Source organism: Fistularia commersonii, chromosome 6 (genome assembly GCF_037954325.1).
Source record: "Fistularia commersonii isolate RoL2024-O1a breed Wild chromosome 6, RoL_Fcom_v1.0, whole genome shotgun sequence".
NCBI lineage: Eukaryota > Metazoa > Chordata > Actinopteri > Syngnathiformes > Fistulariidae > Fistularia > Fistularia commersonii.
Genome location: NC_141289.1, coordinates 9,513,822 through 9,541,686, shown reverse-complemented (window position 1 = coordinate 9,541,686; position 27,865 = coordinate 9,513,822). Strand labels below are relative to the sequence as shown.

The 27,865-nt window shown below is 42.0% G+C and overlaps 5 protein-coding genes across 10 annotated transcripts in view; 2 read left to right on the top strand and 3 right to left on the bottom strand.

Annotated features, from left to right (window-relative positions):
• cfap221 (cilia and flagella associated protein 221) overlaps positions 1–4,814 on the bottom strand; it is a 28,050-nt gene extending 23,236 nt beyond the window's left edge. Inside the window, exons 1-3 of the mRNA XM_086148033.1 lie at positions 4,681–4,814; positions 1,206–1,332; positions 359–453 (exon numbers count right to left, since the gene is read on the bottom strand). The gene's annotated coding sequence lies outside the window, so the exon portion shown is untranslated. The remainder of the gene's footprint in view (positions 1–358; positions 454–1,205; positions 1,333–4,680) is intronic.
• On the top strand, positions 339–6,336 carry sctr (secretin receptor). Its single transcript, XM_086148039.1, has 13 exons — positions 339–517; positions 624–717; positions 1,165–1,278; positions 1,633–1,739; positions 2,987–3,096; positions 3,641–3,773; positions 4,693–4,846; positions 4,946–5,006; positions 5,089–5,158; positions 5,240–5,331; positions 5,624–5,762; positions 5,858–5,899; positions 5,965–6,336. The coding sequence occupies exons 1-13, from the start codon at positions 476–478 to the stop codon at positions 6,151–6,153; spliced, it is 1,347 nt and encodes a 448-aa protein (XP_086004165.1). The 5' UTR covers positions 339–475; the 3' UTR covers positions 6,154–6,336.
• LOC147233342 (acyl-CoA-binding protein-like) lies at positions 5,694–8,256 on the bottom strand. 2 transcript variants are annotated; one of them, XR_015106270.1, is made up of 5 exons: positions 8,127–8,256; positions 7,837–7,954; positions 7,093–7,155; positions 6,866–7,011; positions 5,694–5,792 (listed from the first exon to the last, which is right to left on the bottom strand). XR_015106270.1 is itself a non-coding variant. In XM_086148040.1 (4 exons), exons 1-4 carry the CDS (start codon positions 8,130–8,132, stop codon positions 6,938–6,940), a joined length of 261 nt encoding a protein of 86 aa, XP_086004166.1. In that variant the 5' UTR covers positions 8,133–8,256; the 3' UTR covers positions 6,768–6,937. The 2 variants fall into 2 exon arrangements, 1 of the variants encoding a protein (XP_086004166.1); XM_086148040.1 differs by lacking the exon at positions 5,694–5,792 and having other exon boundaries at positions 6,768–7,011.
• Positions 8,257–9,076: 820 nt separating this feature from the next.
• On the bottom strand, positions 9,077–18,453 carry LOC147233341 (metalloreductase STEAP3-like). Of its 5 annotated transcripts, none has more exons than XM_086148035.1 (7): positions 18,421–18,453; positions 17,072–17,299; positions 15,370–15,636; positions 14,626–15,153; positions 13,984–14,148; positions 11,379–11,662; positions 9,077–9,190 (listed from the first exon to the last, which is right to left on the bottom strand). In XM_086148035.1, exons 2-7 carry the CDS (start codon positions 17,291–17,293, stop codon positions 9,181–9,183), a joined length of 1,476 nt encoding a protein of 491 aa, XP_086004161.1. In that variant the 5' UTR covers positions 17,294–17,299; positions 18,421–18,453; the 3' UTR covers positions 9,077–9,180. The 5 variants fall into 5 exon arrangements, with proteins under 5 accessions (XP_086004161.1, XP_086004160.1, XP_086004162.1 ...); XM_086148034.1 differs by lacking the exon at positions 18,421–18,453 and adding an exon at positions 18,248–18,403; XM_086148036.1 differs by lacking the exon at positions 18,421–18,453 and adding an exon at positions 18,288–18,307.
• A 5,924-nt stretch (positions 18,454–24,377) lies between these two features.
• LOC147233340 (complement C1q-like protein 2) lies at positions 24,378–27,634 on the top strand. Its single transcript, XM_086147475.1, has 2 exons — positions 24,378–25,250; positions 25,851–27,634. The coding sequence occupies exons 1-2, from the start codon at positions 24,651–24,653 to the stop codon at positions 26,028–26,030; spliced, it is 780 nt and encodes a 259-aa protein (XP_086003601.1). The 5' UTR covers positions 24,378–24,650; the 3' UTR covers positions 26,031–27,634.
• Positions 27,635–27,865: the final 231 nt, after the last annotated feature.

Here is a 27,865-nt window from a genome sequence, read left to right as displayed (position 1 = left end):
TTTTTTTTAAAGAGGCGGGACAACCGTAGCGCGGACCAATAGGATGCGACCATTGCGAGTGCCTCAGTCAAAATACAAAAATATAACCGGAAGCTAGTATTCGTCTCTTTAGCGTAAAAGCCCAGAAAAACATATACTGTGATTTATTGGCTGATTTTTGAATATCGAGTAAAAATCAGATAGATAAAAACATAGTAGCTCACTCTAATACCAATGTGATCCGAGCAGAGTAGTTAACGAATCTTGCCAGTACATAGTAATTTTATTTTGACATCCATTAAAGGATGTACGCACTGCGAACGGGTTAATATCAAAAGCAAAGCATGAATTATCAGAGGAGCAGCACGCAATTACCCACCACCTGAGTGGCCTTTCAGGGTGCACTGCAAGATGTTTGCTTACAGGCTTCATACTATATGATTTTGGGGGATCTGATTGAGGTACCTGAGGATCCTGTAAAGAGGATATTAACAACATGAAGAAAGCTGTGCTTTTCGGAGTGCTTCTCATTCCACAGGTAACTTTGAAACTTCCAAGTCTTTTCACACAAAATATTAATATTAATATTATCAATATTAATAGCACTATTAGTAAAAGCTGTATGTGTTTTATGTTGGTTACAGGCAAAATGGTCATTTGGATGTCATCTTCACTTTCATCTTCTGAGGGAGAAGTGCATGACAGATTTACAACATTATAAATCACCAAAAGCAACAGGTGAGTCAGAAGTTTACTTTACCACTTGTCACATGATACTAAAAACATGATATAAACATATTTAGGGATGAATGAACAGCCAGAGTGAATAAATCCTCCTGGGGATCCCTGGACATAGTGAGAGAGGATATGAAGGTAGTTGGTGTGAGAGAAGAGGATATAGAGAATAGGGTTAGATGGAGAAAGTGGCGACCCCTGAAGAGAAAAGCCAAAAGGAGAGGAAGAAGGAAGAGCCCATCCATCTTTGGTGGTAACGTTGAAACTTGCACCAATGTTTCACTGACACCTAGTGGTAACATGACGGATGCACTCTTAGAAGACTAAGAATTGCTCTTGGAACATCAGCATCATGTTAAAGCAGTCCATTTGTGTTTGCAAATATGTCACAATGTCTCTGAGATGCAGACTTTATAGTGTGTGTGTGTGTGTGTGTGTGTGTATCACAAGAAAACAACACGGTTGTACACTGCAAGGGGATGTGGGATGACCTGAACTGTTGGCCTCCTGCTTCTCTCGGTGAAACTGTTTTCCAACCTTGCCCGGAGGTCTTCAGTGCAGAAGGTGGGACTCTCGGCATCACGCCACACCATCCCCCGTAACACACACACAGGACACCTATTATTCATACCACATTACACTAGTTAATTATTTGCCAGAAAGAAACGGAATGCCCCCCCGCTTCTCCTTCTCTCTCTCTGTCCCCACCTATAAAAATGTTTGCACACATAAAGGCACCAGGTAGCATCCTTGAGTGCTAGGTTTATGCTTGGACATCTAGGTAAGAGATTTCATAATCAGTCATATGATGCACAAAGGGTTTACTGCAGCACGGCTTTGCATCTCAAGCTGAATCAGAATAATAGAAGAACACACTCAGAGGGCAGGGACTGACCCATCATTATATTCTTGTTCCAGGTACGGTGTCTCGTAATTGCACTGCCAGCGGCTGGACAGACCTGCTCATCCCACATGAAGATGCGTGTGGTTACACGTCTAATGAGACACTCCACTTTCTTGCAGAGGTCAGTGCTCTGTCAACTTTGTGGAATGACACAGGACACAAATTGAGTGCAGTGTGTGATTAACACTACTTGCACAATTCTGAGGTTTTTGAAATCAATGTCGCAATATTTAGTATCCCTGTTTTGATAACATATAAAAGAATATCCGGACATTTTTGGTATAAGTAATTATCACAGTATTTATATACGCAGGTTCATAGGTCACATGATTTCCTTGCGTACCTTTTTCGCAGCATTTTACAAACACTTTTATTTATTTTCACAATATCCATGCAAACTAATTGCTTTAACTCATAGTTTCCTAAACAGCCAAAGAAAATAACAATATTGATTAGCAGATTCATAAAATGAATTCAGAAATCTTAAAGAGATTTTCTGTATTATATGATAATAGATGAGTTAGACCACAATGAAGCCTAATATCTGTCGCTACTTACTGGTATATTTATGCATAGTAAAAGATGATGAGGCCTAAGAACCTATTATGATACTTGGTGAGTCAATAACCGCACTTAATCATTGAGGGCTAGTGCCGCATTCATCGTGCGTATGCTTTTAAGTCCTTCAAATATATATATATATATATATATATATATGTATATGTGTGTGTGTGTGTGTGTGTGTGTGTTTGTGACGCTTTACAGATAGACAACTTATTCCAGATTAGATGATTTTCAATAAACTGTTTGTAGTCTGCTGAGGCAGTTGCAAAATGCTAATGCCAATAAACAAACTGAAATAAATCTTGAAATTGTGATTATACTGGGAGTTGAACAGCTGGCTTCTCCTGCTATGAGAGCGGTGGTTCCCTCGAAACAGTTGTTTATTCATTCACTTATTTAATAAGTAATAAATGTTGGTTTAAACCACAACTGTTCCCACTGTCGCATTAAGCTACATTAAGCCTTAAGCAACTGTTGCATTAAGCCAAATGCATTTGACTGTGTTCGGTATTAAAAGAGGAAACAAATGATTTTGGCTCTGTAAACAGACGGAGAAGATTGAAGTTATCCAAATTTTTGATAATCGATGTATTAAATATTATAGATTTCAGTTTATTCATTTAATATGAAGGCCTTGATTGCTTTTAACTCATCTGTTATGGATTGAAGAAAAGCCTGTATATGAACATAAAATACATTCCCACACTAGCTACTACAATACTTGAAGTTCTACAGATTTAAATTATTTCTTTGTGTTTTTCAGGTAAAAAAAAAAAGTTGAATTGTTCTGTCTTTCTTGTTCAGTCGTCAGATTCCCATTTGTATTTCTCCCTTGTGAAAATGATGTACACAGCCGGTTACACGCTCTCCCTCGTCTCTCTCACCATTGCAATCACCATCTTCTGCCTGTTTAGGTAAGACACGTTTTGTGATGCACACGTTCCTTTCCCTTTGTTTTTCCCCACTGCATAAACGGTAATATTTTGAATATCTTAAATATATTTCTCCAAGATCTGCAAATCTCACAGCCAAAAAGATACCGATAAATTCCCAGGCAAGCGTCTCCTTCATTTGACTTCATTGTTAGTTCGGCTGCACATAAAAAGCCTCATTTTGAAAGCATTAAATCTTTTGATATTTCTAATAAACATAATAGCATTACACTGAAATGCGATTTTCGGCAGTACCCTCTCTCTGACCCCATTCACACTCTCCAAGACACCCACATAAATGAGAAGTGCCTGCAGGTTAGCATGTTCTACTTTTTATTTCAAGTGTGTAATGCAATTTGGGACTGGGACTCGCCTCATCTCCCTTTTGCCCCTGCGCCCCTCAGAGACCAAATGTTGTCATTTAATTCTCTCTATTGCCTGGTCTGGGTCACAACTCGGATCTTTGTTTGGACGGACCCCTGACGACAGGATAAATTAAAATGGCGACTGTTTATATTTTCCTCAGGAAGCTGCACTGCACCAGGAACTACATTCACATCCAGCTCTTCATCTCTTTCATCCTGAGAGCCATGTTCATCTTTGTCAGAGACTCTTTGCTGTTTACCAACGAGGAGTTCTACCACTGTGACTATTATCCGGTACCTGTACTGCTCACACCCATTTACATGCAGCTGCAGCATGAAAGCATAGCTCTTTCGTTCTTGTCCTAAAACCAGTAAGAAAGAGATTCTTCCAGGGTTCGCCACAGCCAATCATATATCTCCATCTAACCCTCTCATCTGCATCCTCTAACTTCCTGTCCTTTTCCACTCCATCAGTAAACCTCCTCTCCGGTCTTCCTCTTGACCTCCTGCCTGGCAGTTCCAACCGCAACATTCTATCCAGATCCTCACCATCCCTCCGCCGTCCATGTCCAAACCATCTGAGTCTGACTTTATCTCCACAACATCTTCATCTCTATCTCCTGTCTTTTCTTCAGTGCCACTGTCTCAAAAGCAGACCACAAGGCTGAACTCACCATCATCTTCCATACCCTTCCCAGGAATGAGAAATGGTGGCTAGGATTTGTTGCTTAGCATCTCTTGATTGGGGTGCTATATTTGACATAGTTCTGTTAATTTTGAATTCAATTCCACATCTGACGGTGCTTTTCTTTTTTACCAAGCAATTGCAGTGAACAAGCAACCATCAGCTGGTGCAACTTGAAACCGCAGGTTCTTACCGACTACTCTCAAGCTTGACAAAAATGTAGCATTCTTTGGAGTGATCCCCCCCCTTTAAAATCACAGTTTGAGGAAAAAGAGAAACCTGATCCCAATGTATTTTGATTAGAGTTAGTTCAGGAAACCAACTGATTTAAATATAAATGATCTGATAATTTAAGTTGATTAGAAAAATGTCTGTTATAACATGTAGTAGAATAAACAGAAATTGGGTTGAGATACTGCAACTGAGAGATTAGGGAGTTCACACTGTCAAGAATTTCTGACGTGCGTGGGTGTGCACACTTTAAATAATACACCAACATGTCATCTGTGTATTTACTTTACGGTGCAGGTGGCTTGTAAAGTGGCGCTGATGTTTTCAAACTACTCCATTCTGGTGAACTACAGCTGGCTGCTGGTGGAGGGTCACTTCCTCTTTACGCTGGTGAGCCGCTCCTTCTTCTCCCTGAGGAAATACCTGACCTGGTACATCATCCTCAGCTGGGGTACGGAGGCTGCTGGACAGAAATCACCAGTCACACCCACCTATCTGAACACGACAAATTTTGATCATGTCAAACTTATGACTTTCGTTCGCCGGGCAGGTTTACCGCTGATAGTTATCATCTCCTGGGGGTGTGCAAAGTATTTCTATGAAGATGAAGGGTGAGGATCCCCCGCTCATTCATGCACTTAGGAGGCTATAAACTAATTTTAAAGGGCTTTTTGCTCTCCCCCCTCCCTGAAGCTGCTGGGAAACCAGGAGGCACGAGTGGGTTTGGTGGATACTACGAGTGCCAGTTCTGCTGACCATATTCGTAAATACTCCGTGTGTTATTTTATTCCTTTTTTGATTTTAAAATCGGATTATTTTTAAAACATCCATGTCGTCATTGCAGATGAATCTTATCTTTTTCATGGGCATCTTGAAGATACTGGTGAGCAAACTCAGAATGCCAGACGCACAGAGGAATGAATTCAGCCAGTACAAGTAAGCATGTACTTTCATTCAACTCATATTTTAAATATAAATAACAGATGACAGAAATAGTTAATAAATACTGTGTATTAAATAAATACTGAAATACTGAAAATAAATACTGTGTATTATGGAGCGTGCTAATTATTCTGTATGGGAGGGGACAGGGAAAGCCGTTTGGATTCTGTTGGCCCCGAGTAAAAATTTTAAAGTTCTATTAGTATGAGGTTTTGCAAAGCATTCAAATATGAGAGCGGAAAGTCTGTTATGAATATTAATGAAGGGATCATGTTTCTCTTACCAGGCGCCTGATCAAATCCACGTTTTTCCTGGTGGCCCTGTTCGGTCTTCAGTACATCCTGTTTGTTTTCTTACCGGTCGAAGTCAGCAGCTTGGTGTTCAAGATATGGACCTTTGCTGAACTGGCTTTGTCATCCACGCAGGTGAATAGGCAGCATGGGGAGGGAAGAATCCTGAAAAAAAATATTATCGAAAAGACATAAACAGTCATCGACACCTTTTTTCTAATATCTCCAAGGGCTTCGTGGTTGCTGTTCTCTACTCATTCATGAATGGAGAGGTAAGGGATGCCGAGATCTTCTGATTCAAAGGTGTTTTGCATTACCCTAGTCAATTCCGTTTCAGGTGCAGCATGAGATTCAGAGGCGGTGGAGGAGATGGCGGTTGACCCAGAACCTCCCAAGCAAGCCCAGGCCACACCGGTGCTCTATCAGTCAGAGCACGTCCCCTCACACACAGGTCTCCCTGCTGCCCTGCTCCCCTTCGGGCGGCCTGAGTGGCACCTCACTCCCTGCCGACACGCTGGACATATAACTGGAGATGGAACATCTAACATGGCCTTATTCACTGCATCTTTCACGGCACGATCAAAGAAACCAAAGTAAACTGCTGAGCACCACTGCATATGTCTGTTCAAAACTAAATGCTAATCAGCCGATTTTATTTTCGCAGCACATTTTCTGAACAGTTGGACATTATGTTTTGAAAGATTTTCATGGGGGGGGGATGTTGACATTACACTGAACTTCTTATCACTGCCCTGATCACAGAATAAACAAGGATCCCATTAGCGACAAGTGCCTGTGAGGAAACTGAGTCATCAGGACATGAGAATGGTAAATAAAACGTATGATACATTAGCTCAAGGGGACTCTTGTGGGAGTAGATGTTGCAAAAAATTCTAAATTATCATTCAAAAAAAAAAAAAAGTTCACTGCTGAGTGAACATCTTGCCAGTTGCAGTCCTGTGACCGACGCTCTCAGCCCATCTCCTTTCACTCCTGATTGAGAGCAGAGACGTCGAGCAAATTATCAACTTAAAAATATATTCTTTTAAAATCACTCCAAACATTTACACGCAACCGGTCCTGTCTATAAAAAGTATTTTCTATTGAATCAAATCTGACAAGAAACAAGACTCCAAACAGTTCACGTTGACACTTTCAAGTGTAAGCGGTGCTCTTATTTATTTTTAAAGCATTTCAAATGTTGACTTCCTAAGTACTGCGTATACATACATACATACATCCAGTCGTTAAGTTCATCTTCCAAATGATAGTCAGATACGTGGGGAAAAAAAAAAGATTTTGTGGGATGTTCAAATTCCATATTTTTCCTTTAGTTTTTCCACCATGTCAATATAGGAGGCCTTTGCTTCCTCCCTGGGCAGACCTGTTGGGTCGAGAGCAGAAACAATCTGTTTTCAAGGGGGTTTTGTGAACGTGAATGTCTCGCCCTCGCGACTTTGCTTACCTTTCTTTGCGTTCCACGCGTCCCATTTTCCTCTTCCTTTGAGGTCAAATATCCCGGGACGAACTGTGGGCGTAAAATGCATTAAAATAAATAAATACATGTAACATTCGAGGATACATTTCACACAGCAGCAGTTTTGGTCTATACCGTACTGAGAGGTTGTATGCAAGTACTACATATAGTAGCGTGTGGTGGGGAGACTGGCCAGGGGAACCCCAGAATCCTTTGGGAGTTATGATGACTGTTTTCGTGGTTCTGTATTAGAGAACTCTATTGTTTAAGAGCTGTACAATGTTGCACTTGATGTGTGACTAACCTGCAATGTTAGTTGTCGTAACAGGGCGGTGCACCCTCAGTCTAACTGTTGCCGCTGAGAAAGAATGCCCTTGGTTTCCCCACTTTTATGACTTTTGAATTAAAATCATCTTCTAAAATTTAGAATCCCGAGAGCAACCTATTATTGACTCCGTTTGTTTCTTCGGTTTTCCATACGTCTAACATATATCCCGACTATTTTTCCCCGTGCACACGCAAATCTCTATTTCAGCTGCTCGTGGGCTGTGCAGACATGTAGTCGCCAATACTTATCGGTCGGCCCGGGCAGATCATGACAACTCGTCTGACTTCATTTTTTCCCCTTTCACCACGCCCGACTGGGGAGTCTTCCAGAGTAACCTTCACTACATTCTGCTTTTCAGCACCTGTTCGAGAGAAATTATGTATTCGAGTAATAATTTAGCTCACCTGTGTTAATGTCCCCGAATGTGGCTTGTTTATAGAAACCATAGAGAGCGCTCATTTCTTCATTGTTGGGGGTTTGTTTTAATATCATCGCCTCCGCTGCTGCTTTCTCAAAGGAACCCTGTTAGGATAAGCACACAACTTTGCTTAAAACCATTCTCATCCGATCACAGGGGTTTCTGGATCGCTGAAAGTTCTCCTACATGAAACAAGCTTAAATTGCCCTCGTTACATTGTTCTAATAACCTCATTATAATTGAGCATTTTACAAGTTGGGCAAAATAGTTTCTTACCGTCATGGCCGCAGGCAGAAGTGCACACTGCTTTGTGCTAAACTCAAATACCAGCTTTCCCTTGTGCAGCTCATCTTGCAGTAAACATTTCTTTTTGTTGCCGAGGTGAGATAAAAGTGTGGGAGGTGGTTTCCCTACGTAAAGTTGTCAGACGGGATGGTGAGACATGGAACCGAAGCTCAAGTTTGTCACTCTGGTTTTCAGCACTTGGGTTCTGATCTGTGGCGACTGAAATTTATGGTTTTTGTTTTCACAATACAAATTTACATTTTGCACAGTGTATGTCAGAGAAAGGTCATGTTTGGTCCACTAGTCCAAAATGTCCCATAAGATAAAGGCGCTTCAATAAAGAAGAAAGAAATATTGTTGCGTGTAGCAGAGACTGGCCGGCAGAACGCCACATTCCTTTGCGAGTGAGGCGTGACACTAACCTGCACCCTCAACACAACCGTTAGCAGTAAAAAAAAAAAACAACCTGGGTTCCCCCTGTTCCATGCATGAAAATAAAAGCAGCTCTTAATGAGCTTCACCATGAGCGCAAACCATCTTTGACTTTGATTGTTTCTCTGCTAAACTCCAGCTCGCCACAGTATCATTTGTCCTCTGATAAATTTAGTTTTGCTTCAAACAGTTTGAGCCTAATCAACTGCAAGGGTCTTAAAATGTCAATGACTTTGCTCTGAAATACTATTTTTGATAGCAAACCTTTAACAGTAATTGTAAACATTGTAACAGAAACACTGGTGTCCTTCAAAGTTGACAGATTTTGCGGTGAGACAGACAGGAAAGACTGTGGCCTCCATAGCTCGTCCTCCCCATATGCCTGCTGTTCCCTCACAGTCCATAAACAAGCAGCGTGTATTAATTGAAGACTCAGGAAAGTGACTGTTTGCTACCACATGCGTGGCCTTTTACCCAACATCAACTAGGATCGGCTCCAGCAACCCCTTGACCTCCATGTGCAGGATAAGCGGTCTGAGTAGACAGATTCTCCGCCACAGGAGGGCAGTATCCTCACGCTGACCATCCTCTTCGGATGCTGAGGCAACCTTCCTTAACTGTATCTGCGTGGTGACATTTCATAAGGAATTACCTAACAGGATTTAGGAAAAAAATTAAAAAAAAAAAAAACTTTTTTTTTTTGTTTGTTTGTTTTTTTTAATCAATGTCCCACTGAAATCTTTACATTCATGTCTTTGTAATTGGACTGAAAATAAATCTTTGGCAAGATCAGATATAAAATAAAAACATACTTTAACATAAGACAGTTTGAAATGGCAGCTTTCTATCACATTGGAAAAAATTAAATACTTCCTTTCAGGACAGTTTAAAACCCGGTAAATTATTCAAAACATTATATGGCATCAAAAACAAATCCAATCTAGCCTTTTTTCCCCAAACTGTAGGAAGAAGCCAAATCTCCAAGAATCATCTCGCAGTGGCTGAAACCATCTGGTAACAGTTTTCCCTAACGCAGTGAACGCAGTTATTTGTGGTTAACTGACAGGTGCTCGCAGATGCAGGGAACCTGGTTGGGAGCGCCATTTTCCCTTTGGGGAAGCACTCGGGTGACTTACAGGCATTCTCAAATACAAGTCTTCTAATGATGAGAAAACAGTATGTGTGAGGAAAACTTGTGGATGCTTAATTCCAGAATGTATGTTCTTGGGAAATCCTCAGAAACACTCAGATGTGCATGCGTTGTTACATTAGTGCCTCTTATGTGGCAACAAATGCTTCTTTTCTTAGATGATCTCGCTAAGCAACAGTGAAACCCTGGAGTACGTCTATACATGGGCTGTAATACATTACTATTTATTAAGAGATTATGAAATCTCATAAACAGTTTGATGCTCGGTGTTCAATTTCTGCAGCGTGACAATCTAATTTCTCCCTGTTTATTAAATCAAAGCCCACAGTCCATAGTAAGTTTCAGGGTTTCACATCATATTGCTGGCAAGATTTCCCGCTAAAGTATAAAATTAAGCTTTTTTTGCAAAGGTAGTTCATGGCTTGCTAACCAGGAAACAGAAACAGCTGATCACAAACTATCAGAACAACTGCTCCATCTGCATAGGATATTAAATCAATCTAGGTCCTCTTCATGGGGGCAACTCGATTTTGAAAAATCATGGAATTCAACAGCAGGATTGTATAGTTTCTAACATGGGACCAAACAGTACGGTAAAAATTAGATTTGAGGAAAAAAAAAAAAACAATGAAATCTTTGCCTGGTTTTTCAAGATCATCAAGAACTGTAGCCAGGATCTCAGACATCACGAAGAAGCGCTAAGGTGGGGAAAAGCAAGGGCAGCATGTTGCCCCAATCCCATTGTTGTGCAGTGAACATATTGTTCTTCAGGACAAAGTTTTAAATACTGCTTTTGTTTCTCCTTTTAACATAAACATATGTAACAAGTTGTTCAATAATGACAGCAATGATAGATTCAGGAAAAATGACCACTTCAGCAGCCATTGTAAGTTTACAAAATGTAACAGTGGTGCTGGATGCTCCCTGCCGCTGATATAATCCAATTGTCACAGGCTCAGTTTTGCAGCTGGGAGACGATAATGAGCAGAAAAGGTGACCCAGGCTGACTGATGGCAGGGGAACTGAAACTTAATCTTTTAAAATTCACCTGTTAGCCAGGCAAAGGAATTGCCCTTTTAAAAGTAATGTCTGCTGGTTAGGACGTTTCTGAGAAATGGCCACTATCCATTCAAACATTAAGACAGAAGAAGAGCGTCAAATGAAAAGTAACGCAGCAAAAGCAGAGGGTCAAAGTAACTTTTTGAGGTGAGATTATCCTCACTGTTATATGAGAAGACTTAACTATTCCATTTAGTAGATAGAAAAACAGTAATTGTGTCAACATTTCACTGTGAGGATAGTAGATTTCACTGAAAGCTGGCTGCCAAACATTTACGTAATAACATAACATGGAAAAAAAGAACACTTCAAACCCTCCATTCAGTTGCACTACTTCAGCTCAGAGTACTCAGCAGGTTCACTAGGAGTGAGAGTGAAGCAAACAAGGTAATACAGATGAAACAATAAATTATTGGAGAAAGTATAAAGACAAACTAAAACATCTGAAGAGAATGCATAGTGCAAGACCTTTGATTAACTGCTCCTTAAATATCTCTAAACATAAGATAGATATACATTCCATTAAACTACACGCTAATGTGTATAAATCATTTAGCATTTATGTGCAGTCATAAACTCTACATGGGCATAGTGTTCCTCACACATTACTGACATCCTCTTGGCCATTCAGACAGTCCTCGCTTGGCAGGGTGAAGCGGATGTGCCTGCTTTTCTCCCAGCCGCGGCGGATATTACGGAGCCGTCCAGCCGTGCAGGGCAACAGGAGCGCCAGGCGTCCCACCAGGACCACAAGTGGCAGTATGAGGACCAGTAGGAAGGTGGGAGGTAGGTGGAAGCGATACCGGTCCAGATCGAAGGCCCGGTCCCAGCCGAAGAGGAGTGTGTGGATGGTAGCCATGGACAGAGCGCAGTAGCCAAGTGTAGACTGCATAAGAGAAGACGGCCCTTATCATGATATCACTTTCCTAAATATCCAGATTCAATTTTCTGCTGCAAAGACGGGGGCTGAGGGGGGGGTTAAGATAAGGCAGCTCCTTTTCAGCCTCTGCACTTCATTAGCTCACTGTGCCACAGCTCCTGAACCCCGGGGAGGCACACTGACCTACCACCCGTGACCTAATACCAGTGTTTGCCTGCGTGTGCTACATATAACTCCAGGGCCTGCTAATTACAAAAACTTCTCAAGGTTGGCTCTGGCTGCGGACAGATGCTCAGAATGCCCCCCGCTCTTCGTCGTCTGTGCGATGACTGGGCTGAGCGCGAGGCATTCCGCTTCGCATGACTGGTGACTTTTTCGTCACACTTCTTCAGCGTGAACAAAGGGGAGCTTTGGTTATTTATAAACATTTGTTATGATTTGGATTCAGACCCCTAGAGTGCATCTACTGATATTTGAATGCCAAATGAGTAATAATTCTCACAAAAATAATTAGAGCGCATACCAAAAAAAAAAATTAATTTGACCAATGGCTTGGAAAGAATAATTTGCTCAGTTCTTGAAATATATTCAAAATAACACAAAGTCTCATCACATGATCGAAATAAATATAATTTTGCTATGCCATAATTACTCATTGTCTGTCAATCATTCAGCTGCCAGCTTTAGCTGATGAAAGATTTCAGAGTTCACAGCTAGGTCTCATAGTTTGTTAAGCCCTTAAAGCAAAAATGTTACTTTCTTTCATTTTGATTGATTATTATCGAATTATATTGAAATGCAAAATAAATCAAATTGAAAAAAAAGAAAGGGGGATCAACATTTGGGTTCTTGAGGTCAAAGGAACAGATTTTCCACCCAAGAATAAAAAAATAGCCTGACATTTTTGCTGTTATATCATACCACAACAATCTCAGGCTTAAAGTTAATTCTTAAATTAAAACTTGCATTTCACAAACTCTATACCAAATCTTATCAGGGAAAATCATGATGCCCATCAAATGCGCCACACAATTTCAAGATCTGTATGTAGGATGGGGCTCCATCTAGTGGTGATCAGCCATGGACAAGGCAGGGTAGCCAAACGTGCTTTGTCTACTTGGCTTTGCTGTATTGTTACGTTGCAGTCTTTTTGTCTGCTCCCTATGAGCAAGACCTACACTTGTTCATGTCATAAACATTGATGTGTTACTCTGAGCTAACTTGTGCTTGCAACCATCTAGCAAGACAAAATTGTGGCCAGCACCAGTAGTCACTATCTCAAATTTACAAAAACAATGGAAACTATTCAGTAGTGATTTCCCTCATCAATTATATTGGTCCTATTGTCCTGAATAGTATGCAACGTCAATGTACACCTGGATGTACTACTAGAGGGACACACAGCCCTTACACTGACAGCACATGAATACAAATATGGAACAGATTTGAAATTTACCAAGGATAAGCAGAAAACATCCAGATAATGGTATTATTTGAATGGGGTTTTGTACAGGAATACTTTCAGTCTGTCCTTGTCTTCTTCCTATTTTGCTTTCTAGGAGTGTGACTATATTCATCTTGCTGATTGAAGCAAGCATCTCCAAGATCACCTCTATGGAATGTAACTTTTAAAGATGCCTCCTGAACAAACTCAATGTAGCTAAAAGTCACAATCTTGTCTCTTTGTAAATATTCAAAGTCCACATTTTCAAATATGTTGGGCTAGATGAATGTTTTTCTCAACTGACTGTTACAAACAGGTCAAGGTCAAATAAACAGTATTCAACGACTAAAGTAGCGTGTGTTATTGATGCAATATGAATGGGGGGGTGACATTACCACTTATTCCAAAAGATGAAAACAATGCAAACATGCGCATCAAACACAGTAGGTGAACACAATGTCCTGCAGTATGTCCGAATATGCTGAGCAGAAACTTTCAACACAGACTGTAGCCGGACACGTGATAAATCTGACAGGCAGCGGATTAGTTGATCGGCAAGTTGAAAAAGAAAAACAGATGTGGGGGAGAGGAGAGGAGAGGAGAGGAGAGGAGAGGAGAGGAGAGGAGAGGAGAGGAGAGGAGAGGAGAGGAGAGGAGAGGAGAGTGAGTCATAACAGTCCTGATGTCTTTGCAACAGCTCGATGGCTAACAGAATCTGGGGCAGCAGAAGAAGCGCTAACACTTAGAGTCAAGGTTGTTTGTGTGACCTCACAGAAGGAGAATCTGTCGACACAGTGTGCCGTCAATCTGCTGAGACGCCTGAACGTCAAGTGTGTCAGCGCGCTGCTGTCTTTCTGTTGTCTCTTTGAGTGCCTTTGCGTACCTGCACAAAGCTGAACTCTCTCCAGTTGATGCTGTCAGCAACTGAGGGCAGCGAGGCGACAGCCAGCAGTGCAAGCAGCCCGAATGCCATGATGCCAACGGAGAGGTAAAGTTCCATCCTCCAAACCTTCTCATCATTCCAGGAGTTGTTCACCCCCTCCTGTACCTGGAAAGACATGAAATTACATGATTTGGCGTCTACATTTTGTAGGAATGGACTAAAAATAAGGCTGACCAAAATGAAGATATACATACAAGTGTGCTTGAGTTTGATAGATGAATGTTGTTTTTTTATGGCAAATTATTATACCAAATAATTATTACTTTGGAATTTTCATGTTCATTACAGTCCAAAATAATGCAACTGATTTAAGAACTGTGGGGACAATGTCCGAGTGAAGGCAACTGGTACCCTTTAAAAATAAATAAATAATTGAATATTATTGAGAAATTAGTAAGAATTTGTCTAAAAATCAATTTTGATAACAGCCTTCAAATTAATAATAAAAAATACTGAAAATCCGACCAAATTAACCACATCAAATTACCTACCAATTCATTATAAATGAATGCCTATGAAGACATCCAAAATACTTGGATGGTTTTATTTCTCTTGCTGAGATGAGATTCTGCTTCCTCTTACCTGTTTGAAAGCAGCGTTGAGGAGTTCATAGCGGGCTGATATCCTCATGGGGAGGCACAAGCTGTAGATGACATGCAGAACTGCACACAGGAAGCTGCATAGCCCCAACTGCTTCCTCTTGGTGAGCCACTGGTCAAGCCAGCTAGGAAAGCGGTTGTACTTGGTGCCCCACCACAACTGGAGCACAGCGGCAATTAAACCCGGCATGTAAACCAACGCCAGCATCACCAGGGCAACAGATGGGAGAGTGACGTTAACAGTCTCAATGGGCATTTTGTGGAAAACATTCCTCCCCGCGGTAACATAAGGCTGCAGGATGTCTCGGGTGAAGTTGTACAGGTAGAAGAAGATGAAGAGGAACAGGGTGCAAAGGATGGGGCTACGCCAGGATGGAAATAGATAGAGGGGGAGGTTTTCAATCTCTAGAGAGGAGGAGAGAAGGCCCATATCCACAGGTATGAAGCCCATTCTGCGACAGAGCTGTGTGACAGAGTTCTTGGCCTTGCTGTTGTTACTGCACAGGAATACCTACACGAAGATGAGCGAGAGCAAAGTTTCTTATTAAAATCCTTCCCCTGATATTTTTTCATTTGAGATTAAAAAAAATGTACTCCTTTACTTTCCATCTACACCATACAAAATAAATGTTTTGCTCCATAATCAAAGTTTTTTAAAATGAGTATTACATGAAACTGCTGGGAATATATGAGCCATTGCAAGATGTAAAAGAATTAGGTAACTTACCTGTCGACTTCCATCTCGAGGTCCGGTCTGGAGGGTCCAGGCAGAGATAGTGTTGAACCCTTTGACTACAAAACTCTCTGGAAACAGCTCGGCCAGTTGTTCTGCATTGGATGGACCCTTGTGTTTTATCTGCAAACCATTGCTTATGTCCACCAGTGTTTTCCCTGTGAGGGCTGGCTTCAGCTGCACTAGTGAGTAGTGATGCTCAGGAAAGACAGCGACAAAAACCAGGTCCGCCTGGTTGGCTGCCTCCATCTGGGAGGTCACCTGGAGGACAGAGACAGGCACAGTCATACTTTGGAAGTGCATTTAAATTGACACTGGAAAGTCATGAATTATTAAAGCTGATCCAATATAAGGAAAACTATCGTACAGCAAATAAGGTGAATATGATAATGAAATCCAATGGAACTTTTTCATAGAAAATACCTGCCGAAAGGGCTCAACTAGTTTTTAAACTGAGCTCTAAAATGCATTACATCACAACATTTTTATAGTGTTTATAACAGTGATAAAAACTGGAATAGTTACACAACAGTAATGGTTTCCCAATATTTCTCATCTTTATGTTAAACTAGGCGTGCCCAAATGACTAATAAAGGACATTACCTCACCCACACATGTCAATTGTTCTATTGTCAATCATCAATTGTTGCAACTACTGAAATGCATAAGAAAAAACGGGATTTTCCTCACAAAGCAAATGCAATTAAATTGAAAGTCCACCATAAAAAATAACTTTGGTCGTAATTTTTCATGTCTCACTACACAATAACCCAACATGCCTCAAGTTGGCCTTATGCAGGCATAATTTGTTGATTAAGGCCTGCAGTCCAATGTCATCGGGCCTATTGCTCAACTCCAGCGATACATTTAATTTGGCCGGAGCAGCACCGAGAAGGTTCTCTGCTAGCCAAAACAAATGTAATCACTTTGTTAACAAATGCTTAAGTGTTGCAAATAGGCTGCAACATAGAAGCAGGTTTGTGCATCTGAAGCTGCCCTGTGGCCAGTACAGTCACTTGTCCATATCAAACTCAGAGATATTTTGACCAATGACAAAAAGCCTTTACACCAGAAAAATAAACAAAGTCAAAAAAATAAATATGATAAAAATAATAAGGGAAAAACAGCTTCACACTTCCAAATTCAGGTGCAAAATAAAGGTCCTCTACTTTGTATTATTCACATTTAATCATATTTATGACAACCTTTGACAGGCAGACTTCGGCCTAATTCAGAAACGGCTGCCCATAAGTATTTCACAGTTACGCAGTCTGGTCCTTTGTGTAAAAATGTTGGACATCCCTTTATCTAGCCACTGAATACATGAGACTTGACACATGGGCCATCTAAAACATAATTCGTAGAATAGGAAATATATATTGCACGCAATATGATTCATTTAAGCAATACTTAATCTCCCATCTCAACAAAGACAACATTAATTCATATCAGTCTCATAGCAAAACATTTTGAATAACAAAGAAATGAAAACATCCTATCAGCAACAGAGGTAATGGAAATAAAAAAACATGTTTCAGTTGTTAAAAAGCCAACTGGGGGAGCTGACGATAGAACAACAGCCATTAACGCTGAGTCAACGCAGACGTATAATTACCACCAAAAGAAGACAAATGAAAAACGCCAATTATGTTGTGCATGTAGTGTAAGCCTGAGTATGAGACTACTTTTGCATCACCTCCGCTTCCTCGGGGAACAGAGCCACCGAGCGTTTGGGGGTTCGACTCCCCACCACCACCTGGTATCCTGAAGCCACCAACCGTCTGGCCAGCGAGCGGGAGAAGTCACCCGTGCCCAGGATGCCGATCACAGGAGCGCCGGGTTCAGGCGCGAAGGCTTCCAGGTGTCTGGATCCCTCCGATACGGCACAGATTAAGGGTCTTGCCATTTCATCAGGCATTGGTCACTGACAAGAGATACATGATCAGTTAGTAATAATAATAACAACTCAAAGCACATCTGTTTAAAGTGCCATGTTCCATCTGATGCCACTATTTTTTTAACCACTTCGTCATTTTTACTGTTTGTATTTTCATTGTTTCTTTTAAATGTGTATTTTGTGCCTGTATGGTGTCATAAGACGCCTTAAATAAAATGCTTTATTATTATTGTTTGTGGAGATTCTCGGTCAACCATGTCAGTGTAAATTCTTGTGAAAATCTTCCTCTCATGGCAACTGGGCTTAATATTCTTTCCTTGAAGAGGTTTCACTTCTCATCCAAGAGGCTTATTCAGTTCCTCACTGAAGAAGCCTGGAAAATCAAGTCCAGTAAGAGAAGAAAATGTTGATGAGAATTAGTATTGTTATTAATAATTCAGGCTGGCTTCTAAATACACTGGAAATAAAAATCTATGACGAGTAATTGATTAAGATATTATTCTTTAACTGGTTGATAATAAATACCATAAAGTTTGCCATTTTTGTTCTCATCCATGAAGTTGAAAACCAGGAATCCAGGTATGTGTGTGTCAAATGACACATCCTACATCAGGAAGTGTATTGTGATCCAATAATAGCATTAGCATCAATCATAATACATCTATCGCTCTCCATAGCAGGTGAGGGGGCAGCTGGCGACTGACTCGGGGCTTAACGAGGCTACGTTCCGTTAACAGGGAAAAATGTATACTCGGGGCTTTAACTTAACGAGGCTACGTTCCGTTAACAGGGAAAATTTTCTCTTTTTTTCTCAATGTAATTTTCGCGGAAATGTTTATAATGTTTCCCTTTTAAGTCGACTTTACCCACCCTATCTGTCATATTCGGATACGTGACGTCCCCGCGTGTGCTTTAGCAGCAAGCTAATCACATTAAAGTGTCAAAAAAACAATGGAAGTTCTCTTTGTCAACCACCTTGCTTTGATGTCCTTGTCCCAACTGGTGGAAAGTTTACCTCCGAAATAAAGTTACGCGCGGTTTGCGCTCCAATCCCACGCGTTAACTTTCTGGCTGAACGTCGTTCTGTTCGGTTACGACGGTGTTCGATATCAGGCTAAAATAACGACTTATTTTGCAGGCACACTTACCCCGCTTTCCCGGAGCTGCTGCGCTTCTTCCTGATAAGATGACGCAACTGCCCAAGCCACGCCCCCGCCGTGCGGGCGCGAGATAAGGGGGCAACCGCTGCGCTACATGCTGCCAATTGTTGCCTTCTCGACTGAAAAGGAAGATTAAAAACTGTTAGATGGTCAAGTGAATTATTTAAAAAGAAAACTTTTTTTTTTAACAATGTGCTGGCTCAGTTGGTGGAGCGGGTGTTCTGTCAATCAGGAAGGGTAGCGATTTGATTCCCTGCTTCTTTTGTCTGGATGCCGGAGTGCCCTTGGGCCTGACACAGAACCAGCTCCCCAGTTTCGCCTGATGGCCGGGTTAGCGCCTTGCACGGCAGCTCTGCACCATCGGTGTGTGAGAGTGCGTGTGTGAATGGATGAAAGTGATTTAGCGTAAAGCACTTAGAAATTGTAAAGTTTGTATGCACTATATAGGTTGAGACCATTTGCCATAGGACAAGGCTTCCTGATCATTTGGTTTGTCTTACATGTTGGGAGATAGTGGTGCCGACTGACCGCATTAGATTGCTACAAGTCAACAAGCTGTCATTCGTAACTACACGGAAATGAACCATACTGTGAAGTTAAAGGGATGAATCGTTGAAATTAGATGGAGAGCAGGGAGCATTCTTGAGCAGTGGTATGTTTTCATTCCAAGAAAGTGTACTAAAGATGCAGCTTATTCTTTGACAATGTTGATAGAGAAGTACAGAGAATGTCAGCTGGAGCGGCACTGCACCTTTGTAGGACTAGAAAAAGTATCTGACAGGGTGTCAAGAGACGAACTATGGCATTGTAAGAGGAACTCTCGAGTGGCAGAGAGGTATGTTAGACTGGTGCAGGACATGTATGCCAGCTGTGAGACAGCGGAGGTTTGTGCAGAAGATGTGAGGTTGAGTTTAATGTGGAGATGGGACGACATCAGGGATCAGCTCTGAGACCCTTCATATTCGCTTGTGACAGACAGGCTAACAGATGAGGTTTTGAACATGAACAGAGGAGGGATGGGGAAGATCAAGGTAGCAGGATGCTGAGGTTGGAACTTTCAGACGGGAGGCCTAGAAGAAAACCAGACTATCTCTTGTTTTGCACAGTTACCCTCCTTAAATCCATTGGCTGCTTCATTCGCAAAAAGAGTGGTTTGCTAAAATCAGGCCTCCGGATTGAAAAAGAAAAAAGCAAAATTGTGTCTAAGGATATCTGACCAAAGGTTACGCACTGTCAAAATGACTTCATCATGTCTGCCTTTGCCACTTGCAAAAGGATGAATCCCTCCGGCTCTCCGCACTGCATCAGTGTCACGCTCAAATTCATATACACAGACACAGACACACACGCACGCACACACACAAACACACACACACACATAGTATATCGCTGCTGTTCTTGCTCGCCCTGTTGTTTGCTTAGCATGCTCAGGGTCACAGCGTTGTACATACATATGTTTATTTTGAGATATTTCATTCAAAAGGTGTTAATTACTGGTATTTCCTCACATAGCAAACCATTAATCATAGGATTCGAGACAAATGAAGGTGGCCGAGGGTTAATTCACATTTACTCATCAAATCTAACACTGTTGTTCTGGTTGGAAAAAAGGTTAGAAAGGAAAAGTGATATTTTAGTGACTATCACGACGGCAGTCACTAGAGCAAGGTTACAACCAAGGAATGAGAAGGTCATTTTGATGCAGGTCAGAGGGCAAATTTAGATTTACATTTTTAAAAAATGAAAAATCCCTGACGCACTTTCAGTAAGACAAGCACACTGATACCCTTAAAATGTTACGTCCTCATGTGCCCTCATTACCCATTTAATAGATATAAAAGCCATTTATGAAATTGTTTCAGATTTTGTTTGAGGCTATTGGATCAATGATGATTTTCTATGTCACTGTGCCCTCGCCTTATATATTCTCATTTGAATAGCATTTTGAAAGGGCTTTATATGTATATTTATAATTCTTATTAATATTATTGGACTGACATGAATGTTTAGAATGGTTATATAAATGAAATACACACAGAACTATACTTACATACACACACATGAATATGTACAAATGCTCTGCTTTTCCTATTCAACCTCAAGGTTTAAGGTGTGTAAACGGTTAGACATGAGCTGTACTGAAGTGAAGGTGTAATCACAACAGGTTAGCCGCTTGATGCTAATGCGTGACAGCGCTTCAGTGACAGAAGGCCTCATACAAGAAGGCATTTCTTTCTGCGCTTTCCATGTCGGAGGTGTCTTCTCCCCCTCACGGGGTATTGGGGTCATGCACCGAGACAGGAGCTGATGGCGCAAGTTCTAAACAGCTTGCTCTTCCGTGGCGGTCCGGGAGGATTCCTGCAGAGACACGCAGAAATAATATTGGACACTACATTGGGGGGGGTCAAGAACCCCGAGGGCATCACATTGTATGCATGTTGAAATCATGATTTGATCATTAAGTTGGAAAAAGATCACTAAAAACAACAAAAATGATTGAAATTGTCAGGAATCGCTTGTATATTAACATAAATCATAAATAAAACTTGCAAAAAAATAAAGGAGGATATTAAGCAATTGTGATAACTCTTTCGTCTTTTGAATGATGGGTAAAAAAATTTCGGAGCTGCAACTTCAGACCATTTCCCAGAAATAAAGTCAACCACAAAAGGAGAAATAGTTTAAGAAAAATAGAAATAGAAAAAAAAAAGTTGGATTTTGAGCACGAAGGCAGTTAATCATGGACCACACCATCCGTGTCTCCGTGACACGGCAGTCTGCAGAGATGTGGTGGTCCTGGAAGCGGCGTAGTGCCACAGGGCAGGCGAGGACGTGCTGTACTATGCGGATGTGCATGCTGTGCTTGGCTCACCATAGCCTTAAGACACGGTTCACTGTACTAATCCCGAATAAAGGTCACTTCTGCAATCGCGTTGAATGATCGGGAGCATTAAGAAACCTTTCCGCATCTTGAAGGTTCGGTTTTTACATATCATTTATCGTCTATTCCAGTCAGCAAGGAAACAAACATAACAAAAGACTTGTTTTGATGGCTTCGGCATCAGATGTGAACCTCGATTTAATTTTAACCTGGCTCACATGGTGTGTCACACCGATTCTCACCTTCAGACAAGAGCAGCTCCGGCCGACTCCTGTTCAGCGGAGTTAAAGCTGAGCTGAACATGGGCTGAAATTGCTGAAGGCGGGGGCGTGGGGTGTGGGGTGCTCCCACAGTCTGGCCTTGGGGGCTTCAGCTAAGCCTTGTGTCAGGCATGTGAAGATTTCACCACATCGCCTTGAGCTCTAAAGCCTCTGTTGTGGATACACGGCCAGCGCTCCAATTCCACTACGCTTAGCTCGCAACCTACACTTTCTGAAGTATTTTTGGTCCTTCAGAGGAAAATTTGAGCTCGAGGACAAAATCAATAGGCACTTTTATTTTTCAATGAGCGACGGCTATCTTTATTGAGTACCTCAACAGTATGCGCATGACCACAGAAACTAATTATAATCGTCCTGTTGAGCTGGTGTTTGATAAGAAAAAGAAAACACATACAGGCCTTGGTAGGAAAAAGGACTAAAAACGGCATAAAATGGAGAGAGACATCTGCACACACATATTGTCAGAACGAAGTGACTGAATCATAATTCGTGGAGGAATCAGAATTCAGTGTTCATTTCCCTCCACCTTGTGGAACAAGACATCAAATATACCCCAGCAGCTGGGGAGCCTGGCTGAAGGTGTTGACAGCCGTCAGACATCTTGAGACAATTTCCTGCATATATTATCTGCTTTGACCGCCCTCACCCCAGGGGAGGCAGGTTCAGTTGTGCGGGGCTTCCTCACTGTGACCCTCTCAGCAATTCCACATTCCTGCTCGGCTCATTTTTTGTTAAGTTATGCATAATATTTTTCACCCCTTAAACTTAGTAAAAGGAATCAAACTGTAATTCCTAATAATGTGTTTGAGTATGTAGACACGAACCCTTATATTCAATTCTAAAAGACAGCTTCCTGAAACTCCCTTATTTTTTACATGAATTGCTTCATCCTAATTAGGTTATGATTGAAAAAAATAAAAAGCATTCAGCTCCTCATGGTTTATATACTGTTTCTTAAAAGTTGATATTCATAAATGTTTTTGACCCTACAAATTCCTCTAATGCGTCACATAGAGACATACAACCTTTCACCCGCTCATTCACATGTCATATAGAGACATGCTACCATTCACTTTCTCATTTAAACATAATTTAAAAATGTAACAATTCACTCTCTCATTCACATGTCATATAGTGGCATAAAACCATTCACTCTCTCATTCACACCACTGGACTTTTCATGGTCTCCAAAGAACCTAATCTGTGTTTTCGGACCGTAGGAGGAAACAAAGGAACCCAGTGGAACTCAAACATGGAGGAATAAGGAGACTCCATGCAGAAAGGTCCCATTATGGAATCCAACCGGGAACCTTGTTGCTGTGAGGCAGTGGGGTAATCTATGCCGCACCATTTTTTTCAATTATTTGAATTTTAATGTTGTATGAAAATCTTGCCTGCCTCTCTATATAGTCATTCTCAGATATCTGTTATCTCAGCTGTTTCTGTTGGATGTTGGAGGAAATCAATCTTTCCCTTCCTTTTACAATCAATTTCCAGTGAACTTTTACAAATATATACTTATTCTTTGAACTGAAAAACAGAAAAACTACATATTTCTCTCATTCGGTTATCAAACCGGCAGGTATTAATTCCAACAATGACTTCTTCTTGTTTTTCCTATTAAGTCACTTGAACCCAGACCACTTTCTGCTTACAGTTACTACAGTTACTACAACTTTGACTTGTAAATTTTGAAATGTGCTGAGCATCTAAGCCTTTATACAGAAAATGCTGGACGCTCGAGTGCTGTTTTCACTGAAACTAGTGTGTGTAGAGCATATACCGGGTGTGATCCCATACAGACACACACACTCACACACACACACACACACTAACACACACTCACACACACACACACATATATATATATATATAAATGTATACACACATATACATACATGTATATGTTCTGTATGTATATATTTATATACAGGACTGTCTCAGAAAATTTGAATATTGTGATAAAGTTCTTTATCTTCTGCAATGCAATTACAAAAACAAAAATGTAATACATTCTGGAGTCATTACAAATCAACTGAAATATTGCAAGCCTTTTATTATTTCAATATTGCTGATTATGGCTTAGATCTTAAAAAAGGTCCAAAATACTATATCAAAATATTAGAATATCATGAAAAATATTTTTTGTTTCATTAATTGCATTACAGAAGATAAAGAACTTTATTACAATATTCTAATTTTCTGTGACAGTCCTGTATATGTACACACACACCAGACACACACACACACACACACACACACACACACACACACACACACACACACACACACACACACACACACACACACACACACAACACACACCAGACACACACCAGACACACACACAGAGCGTGATATCCTCTTTCACAGTAAACCGGGATAAAATGACATGAAACAAGACGGATCCACAGTGTGCATGTGTTCTTGTTTGTGTTTTTGCGTAAAAATCTGAGAGGGAAAAGCAGTAAATATAAGTATACACGTGCAGGAGAGGCGGTATGAATAATGAATGAATGGATGGATATAACTAAACACTATTATTATAGCTATTACGCAAATAACTACACACAATCATTTGGTATGAACTATTTGCAGTGCACGCTGTAAAGAGTAAAGCTGTAATTGGTTTTTCTATGCGCCTCCATGCACACGCACGACCACTCTCACACACGCACTCCATTTTTTTTTCTTCCCCCAAATCAACTTGCTCGCATCCCCTGCTCGGGATTGAACCGGCAGCCGCAGAGCAGCTCTGCGCCACGACCACGTTTTAATTTGAAGGTCAGCCCTCTTCCTTCCGGTCTCCTCTTCGGAAACTTTGACAGCTGGACGCAGCCGTTCGCGCTCTCTCCATCCATCTCTCCATCCATCTCTCCATCCCTCTCTCCATCCTTCCATCCAGCCAGTCGGGCGGAGAAACCTCCGGCTGCGCGTCCTCCGGTCCTCCCGTCACGATTCCCCCCCGGCGGGGCTCCGCGGCTTTCCCGTCGTCCGCCGGACCCCGCGCCGCGCGCCGGAAGTGCCCGGTGGTGTCGGCGGTGGCCGCCGCCGCGATGATCCTGCTGGCGCTCACGGTCGCCGTCCCGCTGCTGCTGCTGCGCGGCCCGGGCGCCGCCGCGTACCGCTACGAGATGATGGGCACCTGCCGGATGGTGTGTGACCCGTACGGCCCCAAACCGGGGGCCACCGGCGGCGCGGAGGTCATCCACAACGCGCTGCCGCAGCCGCCGATGGCGCAGGGGAGCCGCGGGGAGCCCGGGCGACCGGGGAAACCGGGGCCCCGGGGCCCGCCGGGGGAGCCGGGACCGCCGGGACCCTCGGGGCCCCGAGGGCCGCCCGGGGAGCGCGGCGCTGGCAAGATGTCCTTCCCGGCGCTCGTCGGAGCCACGGCGGGGGACCGCGGGGACCTGGACGGCGTGAACTCCACCGCCGGAAGCCCCAGGATCGCGTTCTACGTGGGTCTGAAGAACCCACATGAAGGATACGAGGTTCTAAAGTTCGACGACGTGATTACAAACTTGGGGAGCCTTTACGACCCGAGCACCGGCAAGTTCACCTGCCACGTCTCCGGAATATATTTCTTCACGTACCACGTCTTGATGCGCGGCGGCGACGGCACCAGCATGTGGGCCGACCTCTGCAAAAACGGCCAGGTGGGTCAGCGTGTTTTTTTTCGTTCGCTTGCCTGACAGATTACGTTATTTGTGTGATAGAAGCGAAATCGCTAATGGAAAAAAAAATAAAAAGGGGAGCGTGGAGCGACGCCGTGCGCCCTCGGTGCGTAAAATGCGCATTTGGCGCAAACAAGCTCTCTTTCGCTTAAGGCAGATTTTTTAACGCATCACAAATGAAACGTGCACACACGCACTCCCCTCCCGCCGCTCCGGCGATTTTCACACGTTAACAGATTCAAGGTGACTCCGCGGGGGGTTTGGGTTCAACGCATTGGGAGTGACTCGTCCCCAAATCGGTTCGGATCACTGATTCCTCTGATTCCTCCGTGTGGCACGCAGCCACCACGCGTGTGCTTCTAACGTGCACGTATGCATGGACTGAAAACACACCCTGGTCATTTTTTTTTAACTCCGTGCACTTGCTATTTCAACTAACCAAACCCCAGACGAGAAAAATCACTTGGAGGGGTTGACATAGCACTTCCTGGCGCTGACCCTTGACCTGTATTCAAACCTAGTTGTTCTTATCGTATCGCCCTGCGAATGACCATCCTTTACTTTGCCCCCCTTCCCCCACAGGTCCGGGCCAGCGCGATAGCTCAGGACGCAGACCAAAATTACGACTACGCCAGCAACAGCGCCGTGCTGCACCTGGACTCGGGGGACGAGGTCTACGTGAAACTGGACGGCGGCAAAGCTCACGGGGGCAACAACAACAAATACAGCACCTTCTCCGGCTTCATGCTGTACCCTGACTAACACACAGCTACCGGCGGCAAAAAAGTGTTCCCATTAAAGTGTGTGGTAAAAAAAAAGGTTCCCCTTCTGTTTAAAGATGTCATTTTCACAACACACACAAACACGAAACTACTTTCTGATTAAATATGGCAAAAGTTGATGTTTGGAGGGAAAAGCTGTTTACGTGAAATATTGAGCACCATCCAATATCAGATGAGGGCACATTTTAGCTTTTAAAGTGTTAAAGATAAGTTTCCGACTGCATTTGAAGAATACTGGAACCGCTCATTACAATAGGGGTCGTTTTTGGCGAGTGGATCAGCTTTCAGTTATCTAACACCGAGGACAAATAAGGACAAAAAAGATCCTCAGATTATAATTCACCGAAAAAAAAAGATGTCTCTAAATTTTAAGGCAGTCGTAGAAACGCGGGTAATTGAATTGTCCTGTCAATGCATCGGAAATGGAATGATTCAAAATGTTTATTGTCATATGTACAGTGTGGAAATGTGTTACCCTGTACAATGAATTCCACAGTACGTTTGGATTTGTAAGGGCAATAAATAGGTATTGTAAACATTATTATAAATATGAACGGTGTTGGAAGTGTAAGTAAAACACTGAGTGCAGCTTGGTGTGCAGGAAAGAAAGACGCTATTGTGATAGCATTCAGTTTCAGAGAGCACAGAGCCACAGGGTCGGCGGGGTTCAAAGCTGACAGACTGATGTATGGTAGTTGAAGTACTTTCTTTTTCTTTTTTAATTGCTTTTAACAAGTAAAGCGTCTGGTATTGTACAAAGAGTACAAATAAACTGGTCAAAAGAATCAGTGCATCACTCCACCTTTTTATACGCAGGTAAAAATACCTTCGAAAAATCATGAATGACTGGTTGTTTTGTGTCTGAATGAGGAATTGAGAAGTCATTTATCTGTGCTTTTATTTTGTGATTAAAAAAAGGTGGGAAAATGCATGATTTTAATTTGATTTGCTTCAGAGGACCTAATGTAGAAAGAGCAATAAAGAAAAACGAGTCAAAGAAACTAACTAAATAAAAGCAGGATGGATGATACACAGAGTAAGATGGATGTTTTGCATAACCTTTGCTCTCATATTAAATAATAGAGTTCTGATTTTGGATTATGATCCAAGACATCAGGCCTGCAGGAGGTCCTGATGGAGAGACACCAGGTTTGCCCCACTATTGCTGTTTCCATGGCATCAGATATGCTTGTGGTTAACCAGAGTCAAGGCCAAAAGCTCCCTAAAACACAGATAGCTTGTCCAAATGCGTTTTTTGAGTCGCAGCCTAAAGGCTCGGGGTCAGAGGACGCAGTGTGCCCTTCGCCGCTGCTCACAGGTTCCAGGTGCGGCCCTGAATGTCCTCTCCTTTGTGGTTGCTTGCAGTTATTTTTATTATTATGGGAAAATGCTGGACATTCGTGTTGTGTGCAAAAAAAAGAACCAAAATATGGCTGTATTTATTTCAAAATGTAACCAAGGACTTCTCTTTCTTGTGGTGTTGAATAGGAAGGCAGTTCTATTTTTTTGGTGTGTGCAAGATGGGCAGGACATTAATTCAAATGTGTGGGAAATGATGATCCAATAAAACAAAAATGTTTCAAATGTATTTTGTTTCTCATTTGCATGATTTTAATTCATATTTCAAGATTATAGTCAGCAGATATACACCTGGTGACTTTGGATTAGCCTTTTCTGCAGGGAAAAAGCTGCACAAATAGTCTGAAAATCAGAAAAAAAGAAAAAAACGACTGGCAAAACACACGTGCTATTTGCCAAAACCCGCCTGTGAGGTTTCGGGGTTTTTTTTTTAACATGGATTCTATATATTGACTC

Bases quoted from the DNA above. Each gene is read 5' to 3' on its own strand.
- sctr (XM_086148039.1), top strand. From the start codon at position 476: ATGAAGAAAGCTGTGCTTTTCGGAGTGCTTCTCATTCCACAG. The intron at 718-1,164 runs GTGAGTCAGAAG...GTGTATCACAAG, and splicing joins TAAATCACCAAAAGCAACAG to AAAACAACACGGTTGTACAC. The intron at 4,847-4,945 runs GTACGGAGGCTG...TTCGCCGGGCAG, and splicing joins GTACATCATCCTCAGCTGGG to GTTTACCGCTGATAGTTATC.
- LOC147233342 (XM_086148040.1), bottom strand. The intron at 7,156-7,836 runs GTGAGCTAAATT...TTACGCCCACAG, and splicing joins ATTCGGGGACATTAACACAG to TTCGTCCCGGGATATTTGAC. The intron at 7,012-7,092 runs GTAAGCAAAGTC...TCGACCCAACAG, and splicing joins CGCGTGGAACGCAAAGAAAG to GTCTGCCCAGGGAGGAAGCA.
- LOC147233341 (XM_086148035.1), bottom strand. From the start codon at position 17,293: ATGCCTGATGAAATGGCAAGACCCTTAATCTGTGCCGTATCGGAGGGA. The intron at 15,637-17,071 runs GTGATGCAAAAG...TCTGTCCTCCAG, and splicing joins TGTTCCCCGAGGAAGCGGAG to GTGACCTCCCAGATGGAGGC. The intron at 11,663-13,983 runs GTACGCAAAGGC...TCTCTTATGCAG, and splicing joins GAGAGTTCAGCTTTGTGCAG to TCTACACTTGGCTACTGCGC.
- LOC147233340 (XM_086147475.1), top strand. From the start codon at position 24,651: ATGATCCTGCTGGCGCTCACGGTCGCCGTCCCGCTGCTGCTGCTGCGC. The intron at 25,251-25,850 runs GTGGGTCAGCGT...CTTCCCCCACAG, and splicing joins ACCTCTGCAAAAACGGCCAG to GTCCGGGCCAGCGCGATAGC.